This window comes from Crocuta crocuta, unplaced genomic scaffold (genome assembly GCF_008692635.1).
Source record: "Crocuta crocuta isolate KB4526 unplaced genomic scaffold, BGI_CrCroc_1.0 scaffold50, whole genome shotgun sequence".
In the NCBI taxonomy this organism is placed as follows: Eukaryota; Metazoa; Chordata; class Mammalia; order Carnivora; family Hyaenidae; genus Crocuta; species Crocuta crocuta.
The window spans coordinates 5,261,149-5,283,475 of NW_027527428.1; the positions used below are offsets into that span (position 1 = coordinate 5,261,149).

At 60.3% G+C, this 22,327-nt stretch overlaps 1 protein-coding gene across 2 annotated transcripts; it reads right to left on the minus strand.

Annotated features, from left to right (window-relative positions):
* Positions 1–8,837: 8,837 nt before the first annotated feature.
* Positions 8,838–18,135, minus strand: CEP295NL (CEP295 N-terminal like). Of its 2 annotated transcripts, none has more exons than XM_077755141.1 (3): positions 18,073–18,135; positions 16,814–16,947; positions 8,838–10,664 (listed from the first exon to the last, which is right to left on the minus strand). In XM_077755141.1, exon 3 carries the CDS (start codon positions 10,514–10,516, stop codon positions 8,879–8,881), a length of 1,638 nt encoding a protein of 545 aa, XP_077611267.1. In that variant the 5' UTR covers positions 10,517–10,664; positions 16,814–16,947; positions 18,073–18,135; the 3' UTR covers positions 8,838–8,878. The 2 variants fall into 2 exon arrangements, with proteins under 2 accessions (XP_077611267.1, XP_077611276.1); XM_077755150.1 differs by having other exon boundaries at positions 17,992–18,113.
* Between the last annotated feature and the right edge of the window lie 4,192 nt (positions 18,136–22,327).

Genomic DNA, 22,327 nt, shown 5'->3' on the forward strand with positions numbered 1-22,327 from the left:
CCCTCCTGCCCCCAGCCTCAGCTGACGTTGTCTAGCCACGTCCCTGCCAGCTCAGGTGTCCTCAGCCACCCGCTGCCCTCATCTAAAACAGGCGGCCCTTTGCAACCCGCTGCCAGGCCGTAGATATTTCAGTCGCCCTGGCTGCTTCTGTCCCGCTGTCCTGCCAGTCCGTAATAGTCCCTTGAATTCAAACCTGCCCAGGGGTGTCCTCACCTCTGGACAGACAAGTTTCTTCTGCCCCGAATGCCATCTACCATCCCCCCACCTGGAAAACTTCTATCCATCCTTCAAAACCCAGATAAAATTGCCCTTTCCTATCCAGCTCTGGGAAATCTCGTCTTCCCATGGCATTTGGCACATTGCACGCCTCTCATCCATCCTGTGTGCTCAGGACCCCGGAGCTTCTAACAGGCAGAGGCTATGTTCCAAGCACAGAGCAGTCGGTACCCGCCAGGTGATGTCTGTCTGTCTGTGCTCCCTCTATCTGCCTGATCCACACCCTATTGCAAAGCCACGCCAAGAAGTGTTCATCCAAATCAGGAAACGAATCAGATTAGCCCTGTCCCCGCGGCCCCGTCACCGGCTGATGAGATCAGATGAACCAGGAACAGGCAAGGGAGACCAGGGTTCGGGAAAGGGCAGTGCTGCTGGATTTTGCCACAACCCACCCAATTCCGCATGCTTTTTGGAACTGCTTTCCAGAAACAATGCTTAACCCGAAATAGGTGCTCAAGAAACACACCACTTAGTGGCAATCAGAAAACAAGCAAGAACTTCTCTCAAATAGTATAAAGGTTCTGTCCCCTTCCATGCACTAATGTCCATGGTTTTCCTCCCGACAAAGCCCCTAAGCCTCCCTCGCAGTCCAAATCCTAACTCAAAAAGGGGCAGCACCGGGCCGGATCCTGCGTTAGCCCCCAGCCCGCCACGCAGTCTCCCGGGGACACTCACGCCTGCAGCAGACGGTGCCCGCCCTCCACCCGGGTGCATGAGGACTAGGAAACAGGGCATCTGGGACACGCAGTGCCCAGCACGCCACGGACCCCTAGTTCCGGACGACGGGGCAGCAGCGCTGTGGCGAAGGAGGGCACGCACCTCCCCGCTGCTGTGGGTGACGGGTCTGGAGAGCCGCACCTGCCGGCGGCACATGCCGGTCACCACGAACCCGGACGCGCCTGCTTTGCCCAAGGGCGACAGACCCCACACTTGCTTTTCTTAGATTATCAGGAGGAAGGGACCGGTGGCATCCGGGGTGCAGGGTGGGCTCGCGGGGCAGCCCTGGAATGTTAACCGGCTCCTGGGCCGCCCGCTGCTTGCAGGGAAGTGGGGGCGGGGCCAGGAGGAACCCGGACAGAGCTCGTCCATGCAACAGAAGAACTCAGATTCCTCAGCATCTCTGAATTCTGGGTGGGAACCCCCCACTCCACTTTGCAAAGTGGGAGAGAACGGGAAGGGAAGAAAGAGAACGGAGCAAGGAGCAATCTCCCGAAAGCGCCAACCCCCTCCGGCGTGAAGAGAGACACGAAGCGGACGCCGGTCCCCGCAGGCTCGAGCCCCAGATGCTACTGTGTCAGCACTGCAGGTGGGGGAAGGGACCATGAAAAGCTTTAGCGAGTAAATTCATCACAGCCTGAGGATCCTGCAGGCGAGTGAAGGCAGGAGACCTGAGGGGAAACAGGACAGAGGGGCCCCACAGGGAGGGGAGGCTGGGGGGAGGGATCAAGGTGGACCCCAGCCAGCTCTGGCTGCCCGACATTTGGACCCTCAGCCTTCTGCCCCCAGCACGAGGCCAGAGTGGGGATGTCTTACCAACCAAACTCAGAGCCTGAGATCGGGGTGCTTTTCAAGTGAAACCCTAAAAGCATGGGCCTCCTTCTGGGGGGAGGCGCAGGAGGGTCTTCAGTGACGGAGGTAGCCTTCAAGGAGCATCCTATGCAGGCAAGAAGTCAGACAACGGACAGGAAAGCAGAAAAGCGCACGCTAGCGGCGGACAGGGAGGAGGCGGAGAGCTCTCCAGAACTGTCCCACACCCCAGGCGATGGGCATCTCCAGCGCTCTGGGATGGAGACCACGCGAAGCACAGGATGGGGCCTTAGTCCCGGGCCACTGAATGACCAGGGCTGGGACGATCTGGAGAATCTAAGAGGAAACTAAAATCCAGGCAGGGACACACGTTTGCTAAACACCTACTATGTGTTGGGCCAGGTGTCTGGCCCTGGGGTGGGTGATCGGCCCACGGCCTGCCCACCCCGCCCCCAGCAGCGAGGGGCTCTGCTCTGCTGGCCTGCCCTTCGCCGTAGGATCCAGAGGCAGCGGCGGGAACTAGAGGCTTTATAAAGCTCCTCGTTCTAACTGCTTTGTGCTAAAAAATGATGGCCTCTCCCCGAGCTGCTCCGATGTTGTTTTTTCTTCTTTCCCTTCTGCCGTTAACAGAACATCTGGGTTTGAGATCAAGGGTGATACACTGGCTGATGAATTCACCGCCAGATGTTGGCTACTGGAATGCTCCGCCGTAGACTTAATTCAAAGCACACGCAACCGCGGAGCCCTGCCCCCACCCCTGGGGCCGTGGACACCACGTGATGTCATTTCCCCCTGCAAGCAGCCTGCAAAACCGATCCCTCGCACACCCGGCCAGATTTGGGATGGAAAAGAGCAGGATGGGTGGAGAGCCGAGGTCGGGACGATGATCCAAAGAACACAGGCTGTGTTCAGACAGAGGATGAGCACTCAGGGGAAACCCAGGGAGGCCAGACTGTCCTGGGCGGGGGCCGGGGGAGGGGGGACAGCAGGGGGCTCCTGGGAAAACTGGGGTGTCCTCAGCGCACGACAACGTGGCCTGGGCTGTCCAGGGGGTGCGGCTCACTTGACCAGCCCAGGCACAGATTCAAGTCACCCCCCCCCACGCACCCCGCCAACATCTTTTGAGTCCTCCTGTGTCCACGCACATTCCTGCGGAAGCCACGAGGGACACAGCAAGCCATGCCCACAGTCCGTGGGGGGCCCAGACCCAGAAAGAGTGCAGTCTTTGCAAGTTCATGCATTTTATTCCCACCAAGTCGCCTCTACTTTCTGCAGGCCCGGCCGCTCTGGAAGAATTTCACCTGCTTACGCTTATGAGCGTACCCTAACAGGACACTTCCCCATGGGGCCGCTCTGCCTGCGCACTGGCTCCCGACTCCAAAGCACGGGTCAAGCTGTGGATGTGAAAACATGACTTCTAGACCTTCAAGGCTTTATCTCAACGCACTCCGCACATGCTGAGCCCCAGGCCCTGGTTCCCAGGGAGGCCGAGCTTCTGGTGTGCGGAAAAACCACGCATTTCTCCAGAAGGGATGTGGGAATCTTGGGGTTAGGAAAAAATACTCATCTAAATACAAGGTCAAAGTCCAGCCCCAGATCATCTGAGCCTTACCAGGCCACTGACTCAGAGCAGCAGGCTGGCTCGGTGTCAGCACAGGCCACGCCCTCGGCCCGCCCAGCCCACTCTCTCTGCAGCCTCCACGGAGAGCCTGGGAGGGTCGCCCAGGGAGGGCACTGCTCTGCTCCTCCAGCTCTGCTCCCAGCACCAAGGTCCCTCCGGTGAGGGCCCGTTCCCAGCGTTGCTCGTGCAGGGGAGGGAAAGATGGGGCCTCGACGAGATTTGCTGGCACACGTACCACAGAGCTTGTCCCCGAGAGCGGTGGGGCCGCCCTGGGCAGTGGCTGGGACGCAGTCGAGCCAAACCCACCGCGGGCGCCGGGGTCTGAGGGCCGCGGCGGTGGGGCACAGTCACAGGGGCGAGCGTGGGGAAGGCCACTTCTTAGATGGAAACGAGGTCACTGCAGCTGCAAACGCCCTCCGTGGGTCACCCAGTCCGTTTCCTTGCCCCACGGAGAATTCCATGCCAGCCTCTTCGGAGGAAACCCAGGTGCTCTCTGGGAGGGCTCCCCTCCGCTGGGGGCTTGGGGACAGCTGCAGGGACCCCACCGTCTGGACACGTACGCCCCCCACCACAGAGCTACCAGAGTCCCCACCAACACCTGCAGCTAGAAACTGTGGCTCAGGACGAGACTTTCTTACCCCTTTTGGGTGGACGGGGGACACTGGGTGGCTGGTCGACCGGGCTGAAGTCCCTTGAATTTAATGAGCTTGTCTAGAGCCCGGCTGAGGGTGGCCTGGCCCTGGTGCACACCCTAGAGGGGCACCTCCATCCCACGTTCAAGGCCAGAGTTGGGAAAGTGAGGGGTGCCCCACGTCCGGCATCTACACCCCACGATGACAGCTGCGGCACTGCCCTACAAAAGCCGTAACAAAATTACTACGTTTTCAGGACCCCCCCCCCCGCCATTACAGCGGGTTCCCTCCATGCTTTCGTGTGACTAAAGCACTTCCGGGGGGGGGCCTGGGGGGCACAGTAGAGACGGTTGTGAACCCCTCCGATGGGACTGCATTTGCACGGTGAGCAGAGTGGGCCGACCTCACCAGCTGCAGGGCAGGGCAGGGCACGGCACAGGGCAGACGGTGACCCAGAAAGAGAATCGTGCCCACGTGGGCTGCGGGCCCGCTCCGAACCCCCAGGGTCGAGGCCATGCCCCTCCCCGCAGGACCGCACCATGAGGATGCGGGGCGTGGGCGGACGGCCTGCGAGGAGTCACAGGGACATCAAGCGCCGGCTCAGCACCCCTCCGGTCTCACCGAGCGCCCACCCCCCACCTTGGCAGGTGCCCCTCAGTGGACACAGTGGTGAGGGCTTTCCCCCAACACCGGGCTCTGCCTTCCCTGGGGTCAGAGCCTGGCCGCTCTGGGTCAGCAGTGCACCCGACTTCCTCCAAGGTCATGTCTTTTAGGGAACTGAGAAAAGGGAGGAGGCGTCATTTCACAATTAAAGACTTCTTCCTCCACCAAGCAGCAGCACTGGGAGACCAGACGCCACCTTCGCCACCTTCGGTCCCTGCAAACCTCCTCACCCCGGGGCGGGGGCGGGGCTCGGCTGGGGCTAGAAATGCCTGCACTCACAACCCCTAAGGGCAGATGTGTCTGTGGGTGCCGAGGGCGGGTCGGGGAGGTGACAGGCGCAGGAGAGAGAGCACAGCAAACAGCAGTGCGGTCCCAGCCCTGGGCCATTGGAGATTCTAGCAAATTCACTTGAGCGCTGTCCACCGGATGCCTGTCTCCATGGCAACCAGCACTCCCACCTCGAAGGCCCCCTCAGGAGAAGGAGGGAACGTCTCTAAGAGCTCATCAGCGGGCGCAGGGAAGAGCCGTGGCCCCTAGCTGCTCGGTCGCCCTCCCCAGCCCCCCCACCCCCGGGGACCCCGGCAGGCCCCTGACTCAGGCCCCGCCGTCCTTCCTTCTCCCTGTGAGCCCAGCGGGGTCTCATGCCAGAGGCCTTGGTCACGGTTCCCGAAGCCTTGGGCTCAGGCCGTTCCCATTCACGTGCTGCTGAATCACTTGAAAAAAATGCATCCCGACCCTGGGAGGATTTGCTGAGAACAGTGCGGCTTTGTGGAAGGAACTGCTGTTTTGCACTTTCTCCGCCAAGACCCCGAGGAGCGGCCAAGCTCAGCCCCGCAAACCCCAGGCCCGGAGCCCGCAGCGGGGGCAGCCGCTGGATGGGGCAGGGCAGGGCAGGGGGCAGGGGGAGGTGCAGAGGGGGCATCTGGCCACCCCCTCTTGTCCCTTCCCACCCACTGGCAGGCTGTGACCCCCCGCAGGGCTCCGCTCGGGGCTACCCCACTTTCAGGGGTGAAGGCAGAGGGCTGGGCCCACCAGCCTGGGCGGGGGGCAGGGCTGAGGTGTGCGGCCTGCGCGCGGACCCCAGCCCCCTGCATTTCTCAGGCAGAGACGGGTGGGAAGGCTAGGGTCCCAGGGCCGACGCTCCCAGCTGCCAGCGTGGAGCAGCCCCCGAGGCACGTGCTCCCGCTGCTGCTCCCCCGCCTTGCAGCGAACGCGGCTGCAGCGCCGAGCCGGCAGTCCTCACGCCCGCCTCCCGCGGGGGACGCGGCCCGGCTGCGACGGGAACCGCAGAGGCAGGCCGCACGTCCACAGCGACCCCCCATCGTGTCATTTCCTGCCATCGGAAGAACGGCTGCAGGTCAGAGAAGCCCCCCCACCCCCCAGCCAGGGCCCCAGTTACTAAATAATCTGAGGTCCTGGGTGTTCTCATACACCCGTGACGGTGCACCTGGCTGGGCGGGGCAGGGACGGGCGTGAGGACCCTCAGAGCAGCGTGCACAGAAGGCAGGGTCGCGGCCGAAGCCCGTGACGCCTGCTGGCCCAGCAAGCGCAGGAGGGGCGCTGCCCTGACGAGGTGAACTGTGAACCGCTGCACCCGCCTCTCATCCCGGTGCTCGTGAGGCAGGCAGGCTGGTCTGCACCTTGTCCCCGGGACAGCGGCCCTCGGGACAGCGGCCCTCAGGGGCACACACGTGCTGCTATTCTTCTCCAACCTCCCTTCCCCCCCCTCCAAGCCCCCCGGGCAAACGGGGCACCCGCCCACCACCAGGCCAGCCAGAGGCTTTCCCGCATCCCTGCGGTCTGGCGGGGAGGACTCAGGACTGCCAGGAAGTGACCAGACGGGAAAGGGTCTAGGAAATGCAGAGCGAGATGGAAACAGAGAGGCTGCCCCCAAATACCCAGGCAGGGGAGTAAAACCCATGGAAAGCTCTAGAAGATATAGCGTTCAGAGAGGGAGGACCTCCAGGAAATGCTTCAGGAGAATGAAGGTGCACACGGTCATCCGTGAGTCGAGACTCCTCACTGCTCGTTGGCAGTGCTCCGGGGGAAGCTGCCAGGGCCCCACACTCTTCCAGGGGCCCCGTCCCAGGGCCTGGGGCACCACAGTCCAGGCGCGTCCGATCAACAGGGAGCAGACAGGGTCTGCCAGGACCCTCGCCTGCTCTTTGGGTGCGGTGGACATGGAAGCACCCGTGACAGCTTCATAGGGAATTGGGGGTGGGCTGGAGGGCAGCCCGGGGACAGAAGCACCCCCTGTCCCGACCTCCTTCAGGTGGGACAGGGCAGGGTGTCTCATCCTGCTGTCTGGGGACAGTGTAGGTGTGACCGTCCAGGCAGCAGTGACTCACCCCCCACCACGTCTCACTGCCCACCTCCTACATCCACTTTTAGCTCAAGTGTGGCCGAGAAGGGGCCGTTCCTCACCTAAGACACACGGGCCACAAATACTACCTTTGAGACTAGAAACAGAAATAACCCGCTCAAAGGCAGGCTCGTCCGTTCATTAGACGGGGGCTCCCAGCTGTCAGAAGACCTCAGGACTCAACGCTGGGTCCGATCGCGGCCGTGGCTTTGAACCCGGTGACTGCGTTGCACCCTCTCCGTGTGGAGCAAGCAGGAGCCCTGGGCCTTTCACCTTGAAACGTGCAACGCTGGGCAACTAAACGCCAGCACCCCTCCCAGCCGGGGGCTCCGTTCGCCATCGTATCGGGCTTAGATCAGACTATCGGGTGAGCTTTGCAGCCCTGACCCCCGACATTCTTGAACCAGGGGACAAAATGAAACCGGGCTGGGATCACACACTTTCTCCACCGGAAGTGGAAAAGCCAGACCCCATGGAGCCCAAGGAGATGCTTTCAACGAGACAACAATGTGAGACAGCAGAGCCTCCCCACCTGAGACACTGAACATCTGAAGAGCACCCACAGACCTCAGCGGGGTGCTGTCTCTGCCCCATCCAAACGGCATGTTCGGGCGTTCTGTGAGCCTGATGCCCTCGAGGGAAGCCCAGGTCAGGTCTGTCACGTGGCTGGGTCGGCCCCCATCTCCCTGGGCACCCCACAGGATGAGATGGGGGAGAACCCCAAGTTCAGCAGGCATGTAGCTAGAGAAGGAGCAGCATACACAAAAGGGAAGTAGCGCACAGGTAGAGGCTGGTTTTGAGCAAATACTCCAGACCTAGGGTTGGGGTTATGGGCTCACACTTGTTCATTATGTCATCAGTTAGAGAAGATGCGCTAGGAGGGAAAAGGCCGTTCGCGGACCAATGATACGGGGACACAAACGCGTCCGGTCCAGGGCCACCTAACTATGGCTTGAGGTCCCAATCCAACCCCCCCCACCCTTTGTAAATAAGACCCGGCCACGCCCATTCCATTGTGTGTCCCGCACACAATGGCTGTTTTTGTGGGTCATCGCCACAGGCTGGCAAAGCCTGAAATATTTACTATCCTGTTCTCTGCACAAAAAGTTTACCCACCACCCCATCTTTGTAAATAAAGTCCTACCCATCTTTGTAAATAAAGTCCTTCGGGAACCCGGCCACGCCCATTCCATTGTGTGTCCCGCACACAATGGCTGTTCTTGTGGGTCCCAGTGCCAGCCCCAGACAGAGTCCCCGCAGGCCCTGGGTTACAGGGGACCACTCCCCTTTCTTCCCTTGGCCTCTGTCCTCTCTCCCTTCTCCTCCTCCCGCCCCTCCCCCGTCTCACCCTCACTTTCTGATATTAAAGTTACAAGAATACATACTAAGCGAGGTGCCGTTAGATGATGTTGGTTTTGTGGGTCTGAAAGAGACGTAAGAGGTTTCAGTGAAATCTCCCCATTTCAGTCTCAACGGCTAAGCAACAGTACATTGAAACTTCTGAAACTGTGCCCACTTGACCTTGGATACCCCCGAGACCCCAGCGTTTGGCTAAAACATCTGGGCCGCTTCATTCACCTGCACGAGCGGTGCGGGCAGGCAGCCTCAGCCCCGGGCACCCCTCGGCGCCCCCGGCCGTGGCCAGGCTCGCGGACTGTGCCCCACATGGGCTCCCGCGGCCGCACCAGGGGGCCGCTGTGTAGGGGGGCCTACTGGATGCTGAGCAGGTGACGCAGACACAGGGCACGGGCGTGGGTACCAGCGATGTATTTATTGTGGGTGGGGCTCCCGCACTTATCATATCCTTTGAAACTCTTGTAAGCGTTTCCTGGCGTCTTCGAGAAACTGCTTGTGCAACTTGTTTTGCTCTTCAATTTGCTGCTCAAGGTCATGGATCATCTGACCATGCCTGTCGTCCACACAGCTGGAGGCCAAGGGGGAAGTGGTGCTGCGTTCACACGCCTCTTCCTCCTCCTGGTCTGGGAGGGAGTGAGACTTCAGACGAGCCAGACACGCCCTCCTCTGTTCTCTCTGCTCCTCCAGCGCTGCCCGGGAGTGGGCTTCCCAGCTCAGCCCTGGGGGTCCCGTCGGCTCCTCCGGCCGCCGGCCCGGCCTCCGCTCCGGCTCCGTCCTCTGCCTGGGCCGGAATGCCATCCAGCCGGCTCCGTCTGGCGGGTCCTGTAAGGCAGGCTGACGGGGGCCCTGGGCCAGCGGGTCGAGCCTGGCCGGTGCCTGGCCAGAGCCTGTGCCACACGGGAGCTGGTTCTCTTCGTCCATGAGCATTCCTGCCTTGGGAAACGGTTTACTCTCGTGCTTGAACCTGAACTTGGCCAACCTAGGATTCTTCTGGTTCTCGAGCTCGCTCAGGAACTTTGTCAAGCTGTCCTCGGATGCCGTCTGGTGGGCGTCCACCAACGCGGGCCGCGCGGGCTCCCCGCCAGGCTCCACGTCTGCCCCCACGTCCCCCGTTTTCTGGTCTCGCAGGGTCTCACCGCGATCGTCTTGCATCCCCGAGGGGCCATGCTCCCCGCCGGGGCTGTGCTCCGCCCCGGACCTGGGATCAAGGTTCAAGATCAGGTGTTTCTTCAGCTTTCTGTTCGTATCAAACAGCTCCTCGAAGGTAAACTCCAGCTCCCTCTGCCATGTGCTCCTGACCCCGTGCTGGCCCAGGGACCCTGGCGACACAGCTCCCCTTCTGCAGGGCGAGCCAACCGGCCATGGCTGTTCTAGGTCTTTCACTTTTCCCTGGGGACCCTGATCCAGACCGTTGTTTTTCAGGCCTGGCCCGGGGGAACTGGCCTCCTTCCCCGGCTGCGTCGGCCCGTCCCGGGCTCCTTCTCGCCCCGTCTTGCCCAGACGCTCCAGGTCCTCCACAGCAGGCAGCAGCTTTTCGACGTTCGCCCCGCGGCGCGCCTGCGGGTCATGGCCCTCACCGCCCGTCGTCGTCGAGGGCACCCGCCTCCCCTTATTCCTCCCGGGGGGGCCGGGGGCACGACGGGTCTGGCCCGTGGCTCTGGCAGCCCCCTGCTTCTCCGCGCCCCCCGCCTTCCTCTTGGTGCGCCTGGCCTGTGGTCGCCCCGGCTCCTCTCTGTGACCCTTCTCTGCTCTGTGCTTCTCCCCGGCCCTCTGCAGACGGGCTGCTCCTCGCTGGGCGGAGCCCTCCGGGTCAGGCCGGTGCTCCCTGGCCTGTCCTCCCGCGGCGCTGAACAGATGCGCCAAGCACGGCCTCTCTGGGCCTCGCGCTGGCGGGCTCGGCGCCTCCCGCGCCCCAGGCTTCAGCTCCCCCGCCGCGCGCCGCTGCGGGCCTTGCCTTCCCTGCAGAGCGAGCTCCCCTTTCTCGCGGACTTGCAGTAGCTTGTGCTTCCGCCTCAAAAGCGGGGCTTCGTGGTTGGGGCTGGGACACGGACGGGCGGTTCTGTCTGCGTTTCTTCTCATGTCGGCGGCGGCTGCAGACACGGCTTTGGGGGGGGAGGTGGTGGGAGTCAAGGGTGGGAGTCAGGGCGCCAGGGGCTGTTTCACGCCAAGCCCGCAAAATCAGGAGGGCACGCACCGCGGCCCGGAACGTCCTGAGAAGAGCGAGCCCCTGGAGACAAGGCACAGGGAGCTGGGAATGCGGCCAAGCTCTAACACCCGTCCCTCCAGACCACTCTGGCCAACGCCCACCCGCAAGGGCCCAGGCTCTGCTCCCAATGCGCCCTGCACACCTTTAACAAGATCCTGTCGGCGGCTGTTTCCAGCGGGGCGAGGGCCTGCTCTGCAGGGGACAGTGGCCATGTCGGGGGCACACACACTGGCATCTAGCACGTGGACGCCTGGGACGAGGCTCCCCACCCCGCACTGCCCGCGACGGTCCCCACCGTGAACACCGGCTCAGCCCACGCGTCAGCAGTGCCAAGGGTGAGACCCCGACCCTGGGAGACGCGTGAGGACTCAGGCAGGGGCGGACGGGTGCGAGGGTCCGGTCTCTGCAGCGGGGGGCTGTTTGTAAGTGGCAGGAGGAAACGGAGGGGGAGGGGGAGCCTGCTAGGCGGGGTGTGAGTGCATGTGTGCAAGGCTGTGTGTGCAAGCAAGAGTGCAAGCACATTTGGTACTAGAATCCAGTGCAAACCAATCGGGGGGAGGGGTTAAGCTTCTTGTTTCAGGATTCGCAGCTCTTTGCTCGTGGGATTATCGGGGTGGGGGCGGCGCTCTGGCCTCAGGAAGGGACCCGGGCTCTGCCCGCCCTCCCAGAAAAGGAGGAGCATCTACACCAAAAAAGTGTGGAGTCATTTCCGTGGCCGCTTGCAGCTGATATCAAGACCAGCCAGGCTGGTGGGCTAAAGGAGGCCCTTCCTGGACCACGGCAGGCTGTGCCGAGCGCCCCTCCACCACCCCTCCCTGCTTTCATTTCTGTGGGCTGAGGAAGGCCAGCCCAGAGGCATGGTGGGAGTCGGAACACAGCACCGCGTCCGTGGACGGGGGTCCCCTCCAGCACATTACATGCTTTTGCTCATCTTTCTCACAATAACCCTGAGAGGTAAGGAGCTATTAGCATCCCTGGTTCGCAGGTGGGGAAACTGAGGCACAGACCGATTAAGAAACTTGGCCCAGATCACACAGCTGGCAAGCAGCAGAGCCAGGCCCATGCCGCTCAGGGCGGCCACAGTGCCTTTGACCAACCGAGGCCGCTCGCAGTGCCACCGGCTCTGGGGAAATCGGATCATGCAATTAGCGGTCAGTGTTACATTCAGCCCCTGCACCCACCGCCATGATGAGGAAGAGGAGGGGGGAGAGAGGAAACTGGGGTGTCAAACGTTTTTTCCAACAAATCATGCTGGGACAGCCAGATGGCCGTGTGCAAAAGCCACAAACCCAGACCCCTATCTGGCCACATACAAAATCATCCACTGTATACTAAAATCAACTCGAAGTGGACTGTAGACCTTAACGTAAGGTCTAAAACTACAGCTGTTCAGGGGTGCCTGGGGGCTCCGTCTGTTGAGCGTCCGACTTCGGCTCAGGTCATGATCTCACGCTTCGTGGGTTCAAGCCCCGCGGCAGGTTCTGTGCTGACAGCTCAGAGCCTGGAGCTACTTCGGATTCTGTCTCTCTTTCTCTCTGCCCCTCCCCCACTCATGCTGCCTCTCTCTCAAAAAAATAAATAAAACGTTTAAAAAGAAACAAAAAACTACAGCTGTTCTGAAGGAAACACGAGTGCATCTTCGTGACCCTGGCTCGGGTAAAGATGTCTCAAATACATTCCCGAAAACACAACCGATAAAAGAAACGATAAAATAGCGTCAATACTCAAAAACCTTTGCCCGTCAGGGGCCAACATTAGTAAGTGTGAATACAGGCACAGACTGGCAGGAAATGCCTGTGAGTCACATATCCAACCAAAGAGGCTGGAATCTAGATTATGTAAACCGCTCAAAATGCATTAAGACAAATAATCCCGTTTTTAAAGTCAAAGAAAACCCCCCAAAAACCAGACCCTTCCCTAAAGAAGAGGCCCACGGCTAATGCAGCGCGAGCTGGTCAGCACGGACAGTCATCAGAGGACACTTGCTGAGGCCACGATGGGGCGCCGTCCACACCCGCCAGGCGTGCATTGTGGCCGTAACTGGAAAGACGGACAGTAAGGAGTGTCGGTGAGGACGACGGGTGAGTGGAGAGCCCTTGCGCACTGCTGGCAGGGACGCAAAATGGTGCAGCCGCTTCAGAAAAAAGAGTTTGGCAAACACAGATTTGTCGTGCGACCCAGCAACCGTGTGCCCAGGGGAAAGGAGAGCATGACCTTCCCAGGGAAGCGCGGGGTTTGGGTCTGAATCTCAGGTGCCCAAGACTGAGCTCTTCCCACCCCGGGAACGGCGGTGGCAGTGTCCAAACAGGCGGAGGGAGCTGTGGATGCCCCTCACCTGCCCTGGGAGACGGGGGGTGGGGGTGGGGGTGGGGCAGGGGGTAACCAGCAGACCCCTTGCTGTGCGTCCACGCCCCAGCCCCTGCGTGCTGACACTCCAAGCCCGACCCCGCTTGCCCACCTGACGACAGCGTGTCCTTGGCCTCCTGGGGTTCTCCCTCGGGTCTCCTAATCCTGCGCCCCCCAGAGCTGGACGGCTGCCCGCCCCACGGCGGCTGCCTCCCACCCTCAGGGAAGCCACAGCCCCCCCCGCCCTGCACAAGCCCTGCTCAGAGCAGCAGACGGAGGGAAGGTGGGCCCGGCCAGCCTCCAGCTCCAAGCGCACACTGGGCCCATTCTCTGGCTCTCCCTCCGCGGCCCCAGTGCGGTGGCCACCCCCAGGCAGACAGCCTTCTGGAGTGACGGGCCCCTGTCACGCTGCCGGGGAGACCTCGTTTGTGGGCGGCGGGGGAACCACCAGGCCCACAGCAGACTCTGGGCTCCCCACGCCCGTGAGCAGGCACGGCAACTTCAGAGGCCAGGAGGTGCCCAGACCAGGGGCTCCGACGTCAGGCAGGACGGAGGGTCTCAGGTCCCGTGGCTCCCTCCCTCCCGCGGACAAGAGGAGGGCAGGGCCACGGAGGGGGGGGACACAGTGCAAGCAGGCCGTCGCCCTCACACAGTCTCCGCATGAGGAAGTCTATTCCTACCCCACTTTCCGATGGGGAAACTGAGACTCAGGGAGGTTAAGTCACCTGCCCAAGGCCACGTAGTTCACAGGCTGTGGGTTTAGCCCTGGGTCGGGCTCCGTGTTGGCAGCACAGAACCTGCTTGGGATTCTCTCTCCCTCTCTCTCTGCCCCTCCCCTGCTTGCTCTCTCTCAAATTAAATAAACCAATAAACTTCAGGAGCTCCCAGGGGCTGTGATGCTCTGGTCTGGGGACCGTACTTCGAGAACGGCAGCCCTCGCAGATGGCTCGACCAGTATCCGGGTCTTGATCTGCCTCCTCCCCAGCCCCCTCCCCAACTGAGCCCCTCCTGAAAGACTCCTAATCAGGCTCTCTGTGCCTCGCAGCCCCCACCCCACCCCCTTCCCCAAGCCTGGTCACCCCCGCTCTGCACACGGCCACCATTCTACTTCAGCTGGTGCTCGGGCTGCAGCAGCTTCTCGCCCACACCAGCAGGTGTCTAGGTGTCCGTCCACAGCCCACCTGCCCCCTGTCACCTGCGCTGCCGGTGAAAATGCAGATTCCGGGGCCCTGCTCCACGCTGATCCTGTCCCAGCCCCGGCAGGCAGGGGCCCAGAGCATGGTGGGTTCACCAGGCCATCCCCAGCTCCCAGGCAACTCCCACCGAGGCCCACAATCCCCGGCCCAAGGTTCTGAGACCCCGCCGGCAGCTCATGGTCCTGGGCCCCCTCCTCAGCTGGGCTCCCCACCCCCCACCCAGGTCTAGTGGCCCAGCTGTGCTCACACACAGCTCCTTCCGCACACAGACACCTCCTCGGCCCGACCCACATTTCCCCAAGCCAGGTCCTGCCGCCCCCACCTCTGGCAACTAGAGAAGCACTCTGTCCTTCTCCAGAGGCTGCGGGCTGGGCGCCTGGGTCACACGGTTTAGCACCTTTTCTTTGAAACATACAAAAATAGATCCAGAAAGGCTCCCATTAGCTGGAAGGGCCAGAGAGAGAACACTTCTGTATAATGAAAGCTTACGCTTTCAGATGTGAAGTTCATCGTGTCTGCTTTCTGAGACTACACAGAATAGATCACCTTTGACGTTTTTTGGAATGTTCCAGATTAGGTTTTGGATGACAACATAAAGAATCCCTTAAAGACTTTTAAAATGCATAGGACCTGGGGTGCCTGGGTGGCTCAGTCAGTCGGACACAGCTCAGAGCCTGGAGCTGTTTCGGATTCTGTCTCCCTCTGGCTCTGCCCCTCCCCTGCTCATGCTCATGCTCTGTCTGTCTCTCTCTCAAAATTAAATACACATTAAATAAAATAACAAAATTAAAACACGTAAGACTAAAAAAATAAAGACAAGGAAAAAAAGGCATATGTAGGACAGAGGTCCCCTATGCTAAATGACCTCCCCGAATATAATTTGGATTTTATAGGTTGACTCTTTTTTTTAATATTTAATTTTGAGAGAGACAAAGCACAAGTGGGGGAGGGGCAGAGAGAGGGAGACAGAATCTGAAGCCGGCTTCAGGCTCCGAGCCCTCAGCACAGAGCCCGACGCGGGGCTCAGACCCACAAACCATGAGATCATGACCTGGGCTGAAGTCGGACGCTCAACCGACTGAGCCCCCCAGGCGCCCCTTAGCCGCCTGTGTCTTCCTCCCTGGCTGTGACACAGACACAGAGGGACAGCGCCCCATCCTCCTTTTCTCCAACAGCCCCCGAACTCCTGTGGCCTGTCACCACACAAGGCAGCTTGTCAAAACTGTGTCTAAAGAGAAAAGAAGAGTCTGTGGCACGGGGCACGGACAGGCTCTTCTGTGAGTCAAGTTCACGAGCGTGTGACTCTAAATGTACCAAGTCTAGCTACGGACATCTGGCACACGATTCCCCGCGGGACCCAGCAAGCCAGCTGCCGTGTCAGAAGGCACGGCTCCAGCTCAGGAGATTTTAAAGAGGCTTGAATTCCCAACCAAATCTGACAAGACTCAATGGATCGGGAAGACATTTATAACTCACATAGGGACCCCCAACCCTGGCTGTGCAAGCGCAAAGCGGGAACAGCTCTGCAGAGATGCGTGTGATCTTTCCCTGCGGTGACAGAAAGGCCTAGGACACGCAAGGCAACGGTCCAGCCCAGCGCCGCTCCGGTCAGACCCCAGCCGGGCGCTCCAGGCCCTGGCGTGCAGGAGGGGCTCACGGGAGCTGGACGGCACGTGGAAGAGGCCCGGGGAGCCCACCCAGCTGCCACGCCATGGGCGCACAGATGGAGCGAGACGGCCGGGAAGCTCTGTGAACAACCCCCAGCTCAGGGGAAGGCTCGGTGAACGTCTAACCATCAGAGAGATGTAAAGCCAGACGTGCAACCCACGTGCACGGGGCCGACAGACGTGTGGCCAAGTAGCCCCGCAAGAGGTGCCCATAGCTAGCAAGTCTGCCTGGCATCAGGGCAAAGCTTCATAATCACAGTGTAAGTACTGAGATGCTTCTGAATTAACCTCTAAGAAATATACATATGGGGCGCCTGGGGGGCTCAGTCGGCTGGGCGTCCGACTTCGGCTCAGGTCATGATCTCACGGTTTGTGGGTGCAAGCCCTGCGTCGGGCTCTGTGCTGACAGCTCGGAGCCTGGAACCTGCTTTGGATTCTGTGTCTCCCTCTTTCTCTGCCCCTCCCCCACTCATGCTCTGTCTCTCAAAAATAAAGGTTTGAAAAAACAAAGAATAAGTTTTTAAAAACGCTAAAAATATTAAAAACAAAGAAATACACATGAATGACAACTATAAGCTCACTAAGGAGGAAATCTAGATAATAGAGAGATGTGTTTTCCCAGAAAGGATTCACAAAAACTAGAGCGTTCAACAAGGGGGGAGGGGCTATAGCCTGAATTTAGGAGGAGAAAGAAAAACCTGTCAGAAGAAGAAAAACCCTAAGGAACCAAGAATGTCTGGAGAAGAGCCTGAAGGAAATGGAAAAGTCTAGAACAGCGCAGTGTGGTGGTGACGAGTATGAACTGTGTGACCGGGCGCGAGTTTCTCAACTCCGGGTGCCTCAGTTTGCCCCTCTGTGAAATGGTGGTAATAACAGCACCCGTCTGTATGGATGTTAGCATTCATCACTATGAAACACCCAGATACTTGGCAAGCCGTTTGGAGAAGAGGGTGGTACTTACCACGTGTATCTCCAGATGACTGAGCCAGACCGACAACACATTACAGGCAGAAACTGGCCAGGTGGAAAGAAGCACTTGCTAAATGTTTGTCTTGAAATCATGGGGGTGACTTACAGGTAGTGAGACACCCATCACTGGAAGCATCCAAGCCAAGCCCGGATTTTAAAAAAATCAGAAACATTTTAAACTCCATTTCTCTGAGCTCTAGCCTTTAAAAATACAACCGCTGGGCTGCCCAGGGCCTTGGGGTTTGCCCACTTCCTGGCTCTCGGCTAAGGTCCAGACTACTGGTTCCTAAAGCCGGCTGGGTTTTGGACCCGCTGAATCAGAACCACTGTGGGCAGGGGAGTCATGGTAGAAAAAGAATCCTGGCCAGGACCCACGGCAGCGTTTTGCACCCAAATCCTAGGGTGGGGGCTTATAAACCTGTATGTTTAACCCTCACCCTGATGCATGGCCCGCCTGGGATGGTTCTAGAAGCCCACGCGGCCGGGCAGCCAGCCCCTGGGGGAATAAGCTCAGGCTCACGTGTCTCTGTTATCCCCCCGACCAGCTTCAGAGGTGGACATGAGGCACAGACTCTTCCAAACCCGCGGGAGATACCAGGTAGCCAAGTGGGCCGCTTACAGCTCACCCGACTGGTGGCCTTACTAAATGTCCCTGGACAGTGTCGATCATGGGTTTTCCCTGAAACCTCACGACTCCAGGGACCCAGTTCTGCTCAGGGGCCCCCGTGACCACAGCTGTTCTTAGAGCACGAGGACTTCTCCCCACTCCCCCAAACAAGCACGTTCATCCCCAGCCTCCACCTCCCATCCCATCCAGCTGGGAGCCCCACAGTACGGGACGTTCAAGTTAGCCTTCTGGGGGCGCCTGGGGGGCTCAGTCGGTTAAGCGTCCCACTTCGGCTCAGGTCATGATCTCAGGGTTCATGGGCTCAAGCCCCACGTCGGGCTCTGTGCTGACAGCTCAGAGCCTGGAGCTGCTTCAGATTCTGTCTCCCTCTCTCTCTGCCCCTCCCCTGTTCATGCTCTATCTCCTTCTCTCTCAAAAAAATGAATAAACATTAAAAAAAAAAAAAGAAATTCAAATTAGCCTCCTGGACATGTGACCTGGTGACCCTGAAGGGCCACTTCCCAAGCCCCCGTAAGAGTGCCCCCAAACAGCTGGGCACGCACAGGGCTCGCCCCACAACGGATCGGGGGTGGGCACCACCGAACTCCGGACAGTCTGCACTGGCATCTCCAGGGCCCACTGACCAGGGTGGGCTGGACTCGCAGCTCCCCACCTCCACAGCAGCCCGGGGTCTGGCCCGGCTGGTGAGCCACGCGGGCTGCTGCCGCGGGAACGACAGAGCTGCTGACTTGTGACATCAGAGCAGGGCTGAAGCCAGGGGCGCTGACCAGCCCGCCAGGGGGCGAGCGCCCAGCAGGACACCTGCTGGGGGTCTATACCCACCATGAAGACTCGGCTCAAGCGGCTGGGGTGCTGAGCAGACGGGCGGCCCACGGGCGGGGCATCATGAAGGTCAGGGCGCGTGTGCCCTTTTGGTGTTTAAGGAGGGGCCTGGCTGTGCATGCTGGCGCCCCTCTCGCCAGGGGGTTGCCCTTCCGAGCTGTCCCAAGTCCAAGTCAGGGATCCCCAAGATGCCAGCCACCCCTCCCCCTGCAGGGAGGGCGCCTGCTCCCACTCAGGTCGGGGACACATGGTCCTCTGGGACACCACTGCTGAGCAGAGCTGACCGGGCGCGGGGGGAGAAGGGCTCCTGGCCCCGCCCCCTGCGGCCACCCACCCCCACAAAATAAGAAATCAGACACGCCTGACTTCGGTTCTAGGGCTGGGGGCACCCTCCACAAATCAGACAGTCAAGAAATTTAGTCTGGAGAACAGGACTTTGGCCTTAAGAAGTCAAAGCAACTGATCATGGGGTTTGGTTTCTTTTTGTTGTTGTTGTTTATTTCTGAGAAAGAGGGAGACAGAGCATAAGCAGGGGAGGGTCAGAGAGAGGGAGACACAGAATCTGACACAGGCTCCAGGCTCCGAGCTGTCAGCACAGAGCCCGACGCGGGACTGGAACTCATGAACCGTGAGATCATGACCTGAGCCGAAGTCAGATGCTTAACAGACTGAGCCCCCAGGCGCCCCAGGGTTTGGATTCTTGAGAGGAGAAGGTTAATAGCAGGAACTTGGCTGAAGTGTGGGAATCTTGGGGACAAAAGCCTGTTTGGGGCTGGAAGGGCCCACGGAAGTTCTCAACCACAGTCCGCCCCCTGCACCCCCTTTTCTTGGGGTCCCTCTTCCTGGTCCTGAAGGTGCAGTCTTCTTCTCCTCCTGCTGCAGCAAATACCCCCTCCCAGCCCCCCACCTCTTCAGCATGATCTGGTCTCCCCACCTCCATCAAGGGACAAGTTCAGGGTCTGGGGGTGGAATAAACACAGCATCCAAATGTTACAGCTTAGGGGGCCTTGGACGGCCTTCCAGAACATACCAGTATGGCCACCGCCACTGAAGACGTTTCTCCCAAGCTCGGGTCCTCCTAACACCATCTCAGTGACAGCTTCCCCCCCGCACACACATTGACCTGCCCTGCTCGACGGGACCTCCTCTCTGGGTCCATCACCGGTCTAGGACCAGCCGGCTTCCGAAAGCCGGGGCCGTACTGCCGATCCACAGTCACACCCGCACCTCAGCGAACTGTAACTTTAAAAATGACACGTACCGTTCACGTTCATCATAGAAAAACTAGGAAACACGCACTTGTAACAAAAGTCTCACCCTCCCCCCATCTGAGCCTGCCATGTTAAAATAAAAATTGTGCGGCATTTGGTCCCGCAGAGCCTCAGAAGCTGTGATTTATTTACCGGCTTCCCTACTGCTATGCATGTAGGTGTTTCTAACGCTTCCCTAAGACAAACAAGACGGAGATGAATGTCCTCACTGCACGCTGGCACGTGTCCTGAATTCTTTCCCTCAGAAAACGCCCGGATACAGGGCTGCCTGATAGGAGGGGAGACTTCCCGTTAAAGCCCCCCGAGTGGCCAGGCCGAGGTGCCCTTCCACGCCTCTTGGGCGCTCGGGTCAGGACAGAATATCCCTGCAGTCAGGCCCTTCCAAGGACAGCAGGCCCGTCGGCCAGATGAACCGAGCAATGGGAAGTCCAGAGCTGTGACATCTGGTCCCGGCGCTAGAGACGCGAGCCAGCACCAGGCTCGGCGGATTCCTGGCCAGAGCCCTCGGCTGCGTGACCTTGGGCGAGTCATCCAGCCGCTCCTCCTCCAGACAGGAGGGGACGCCGGCCTCGCCTGCCTCACCGAGGCCTCGTAACTCGGAAGGAGGCGGGAGGCCCTCCTGCGCTGGGGAGGCCTCGACGGTCGGCACCTTCATCCAAGAGACGTAGAATTGAGGGCGATGAGCCTCTAGGGTTTTCAATCCCGCCCTTCCAGAACTGGTGCACAGAAAGCCAAGGCCGCTACAGATTTGTTCCTTCCTTCCTTCTCTGTCCTGGAGCCGCCCGGGGCCAAGGGGCCAAGATGTCACAGCTGAGAGTCTGGGACGGGCAGCCCGCGTGCTGCCCCTGCTCTATCGCCCTCTCTCTCCCCACTCNCTCCCAGAGATACTGAAGGGCTGAAGGCTCAGTGCTAGGAGAGAGCAGACAGAAGCCCCCAGGACAGCACCGTGTGCACACGTCCATCCAAGAACCCTGTACCCAATAAGCAGGGCACCACGTGTGCCCCAAAGCCACCATCCCCCCTCCCCCACAGGCCAACACAGTCCTCCCGAAATGCATTCTCCCCTCTGAACGGAACAAGATCCTCTCCACCGACCTGAAGCCCACGGGGACCCCGAGTCCCCTCTCTCCCGGCCCCTGACAAATGGAGCGTCAGCTCTTCAAAGCACCCTGGACTCCGGGCTGGGGTTGCGGGGGGGATGCCCAGTAGCCTTGTGACCTGGGCAAAGGGTCAGATGACCCCCCTCAGTGTGGGAGCGCCCGGTGGGGAGGCGAGCCGGGATTCCGCCAGGGACGCGCGGGCACGCAGCGCCGACGGCACCTCCGCGTGCAACACCCTCCCGGCCCTGCCCTCCGCTCTCCTGCACATCATGGGGCCTGGGGGGGGCACGGCGCACTCGCAGCCCCTGGTGGGACCGGGCACCGACGGCCGTCAAGGCCCCCCCGCCCCGCCCCCTGCGCCGCCCTCATCTGCAGAGACTTACTCAGCATCTACAAGGCCACAGCCTCCAGAAGTTTAATCCTGCTCGTTCGGAAGAGGAAATGGAGACTCAGACAGGCACAGAGTCTGGATTCAGAACCGCTTCTGGCTGGCTTTTTCCCCCCAATACCTTCCACTTTGTTTTTTTCTCTAAAACATCAGTCCATTTCCTCATTCTGCCCTTGGTTAAGAACCAGCAGTTGAAGCGCTTTCTAACCAGGGCCTGCGATTACAGCGAGAGGGGCGTGTGCACAGCCCAGTGCCGGGCCTCATGCTTCACTGTGTCTATGAAGGGGCCCCCAGCCTCTCACGCTGCTGGGAAGGGCCCACCGCGATCTCCAGGCTACAGACCAGGAGGGGACAAGTAAAGCCTTGCCCCAGGCCAGGTCCTGTCCCCAAGGACACGCTGATATGATCTCAGGGTCTCTCTACCCTGGAACATTCCATAGCAGAAAGCCAGGGTTTTACGCTGACACTCATCTCTGTCTCTTCGAGGTCACTTTGCTCGCCGGCCTGCGAGCCCAGAATGCGGGGTGGGGTGGATTCACTGCATCTTTGAAGTCAGTTCAGGAAATGATACCCCACAGGCATCACCGCTTTGCAAGCCGGCAAACGGGAGACGGGAGCTGGCACCGGGAAGCCCACACGTGCAGCCGGCCCTCACGACTCAGTCCAGAGCTCAGTCGGTCGGCTTGGGTCCAGCGAGGGCCCAATGGCCCCCGTCCGGGCTCTGCGTGCCACGCCACCTACCACCACCACTCAGCTCTGCTGCTCGGCTCAGAGGCAGCAGTGGGCCTCGAACTCCTGGTGCGGGGGGCTGCGTCCCCGGAAACCGGGTTAGAGCAGCCGGCTCCAGGGGCACCTGGGGGCTCAGTCAGTGAAGGGGTGACTCTTGACTTTGGCTCAGATCATGACTCACAGTTTGTGGGTTCGAGCCCCGCGTCGGGCTCTGTGCTGACAGCTCGGAGCCTGGAGCTGCTTCGGATTCTGTGTCTCCCTCTCTCTGACCCAAAAGAACAGGCACCAACGATGGGTGCAGTCTGCAAAGTGTGAGGAGGTTCAGTGCTGCCCTGTGCCTGCCACTGAGAAGCAACAAAGGGAACCCCGCTCAGGGTTGTAAAATCTGCCAGCGGTGCCGGCTGCACGAGCCCGCGGATGTACGAAAAAGCACCGACGTGTACACCTTGAGCAGGTGGGCAGCGGTGTGGGAGCCACACCTCAATAAGGCCAACAGGGAGCACAGCCTGTTTCCGAGGAGGATGGAGGGGGTCGGGCATTCCGAGGGGCAATAAACCTTTGGTGCGAC

Bases quoted from the DNA above. Each gene is read 5' to 3' on its own strand.
- CEP295NL (XM_077755141.1), bottom strand. From the start codon at position 10,516: ATGAGAAGAAACGCAGACAGAACCGCCCGTCCGTGTCCCAGCCCCAAC.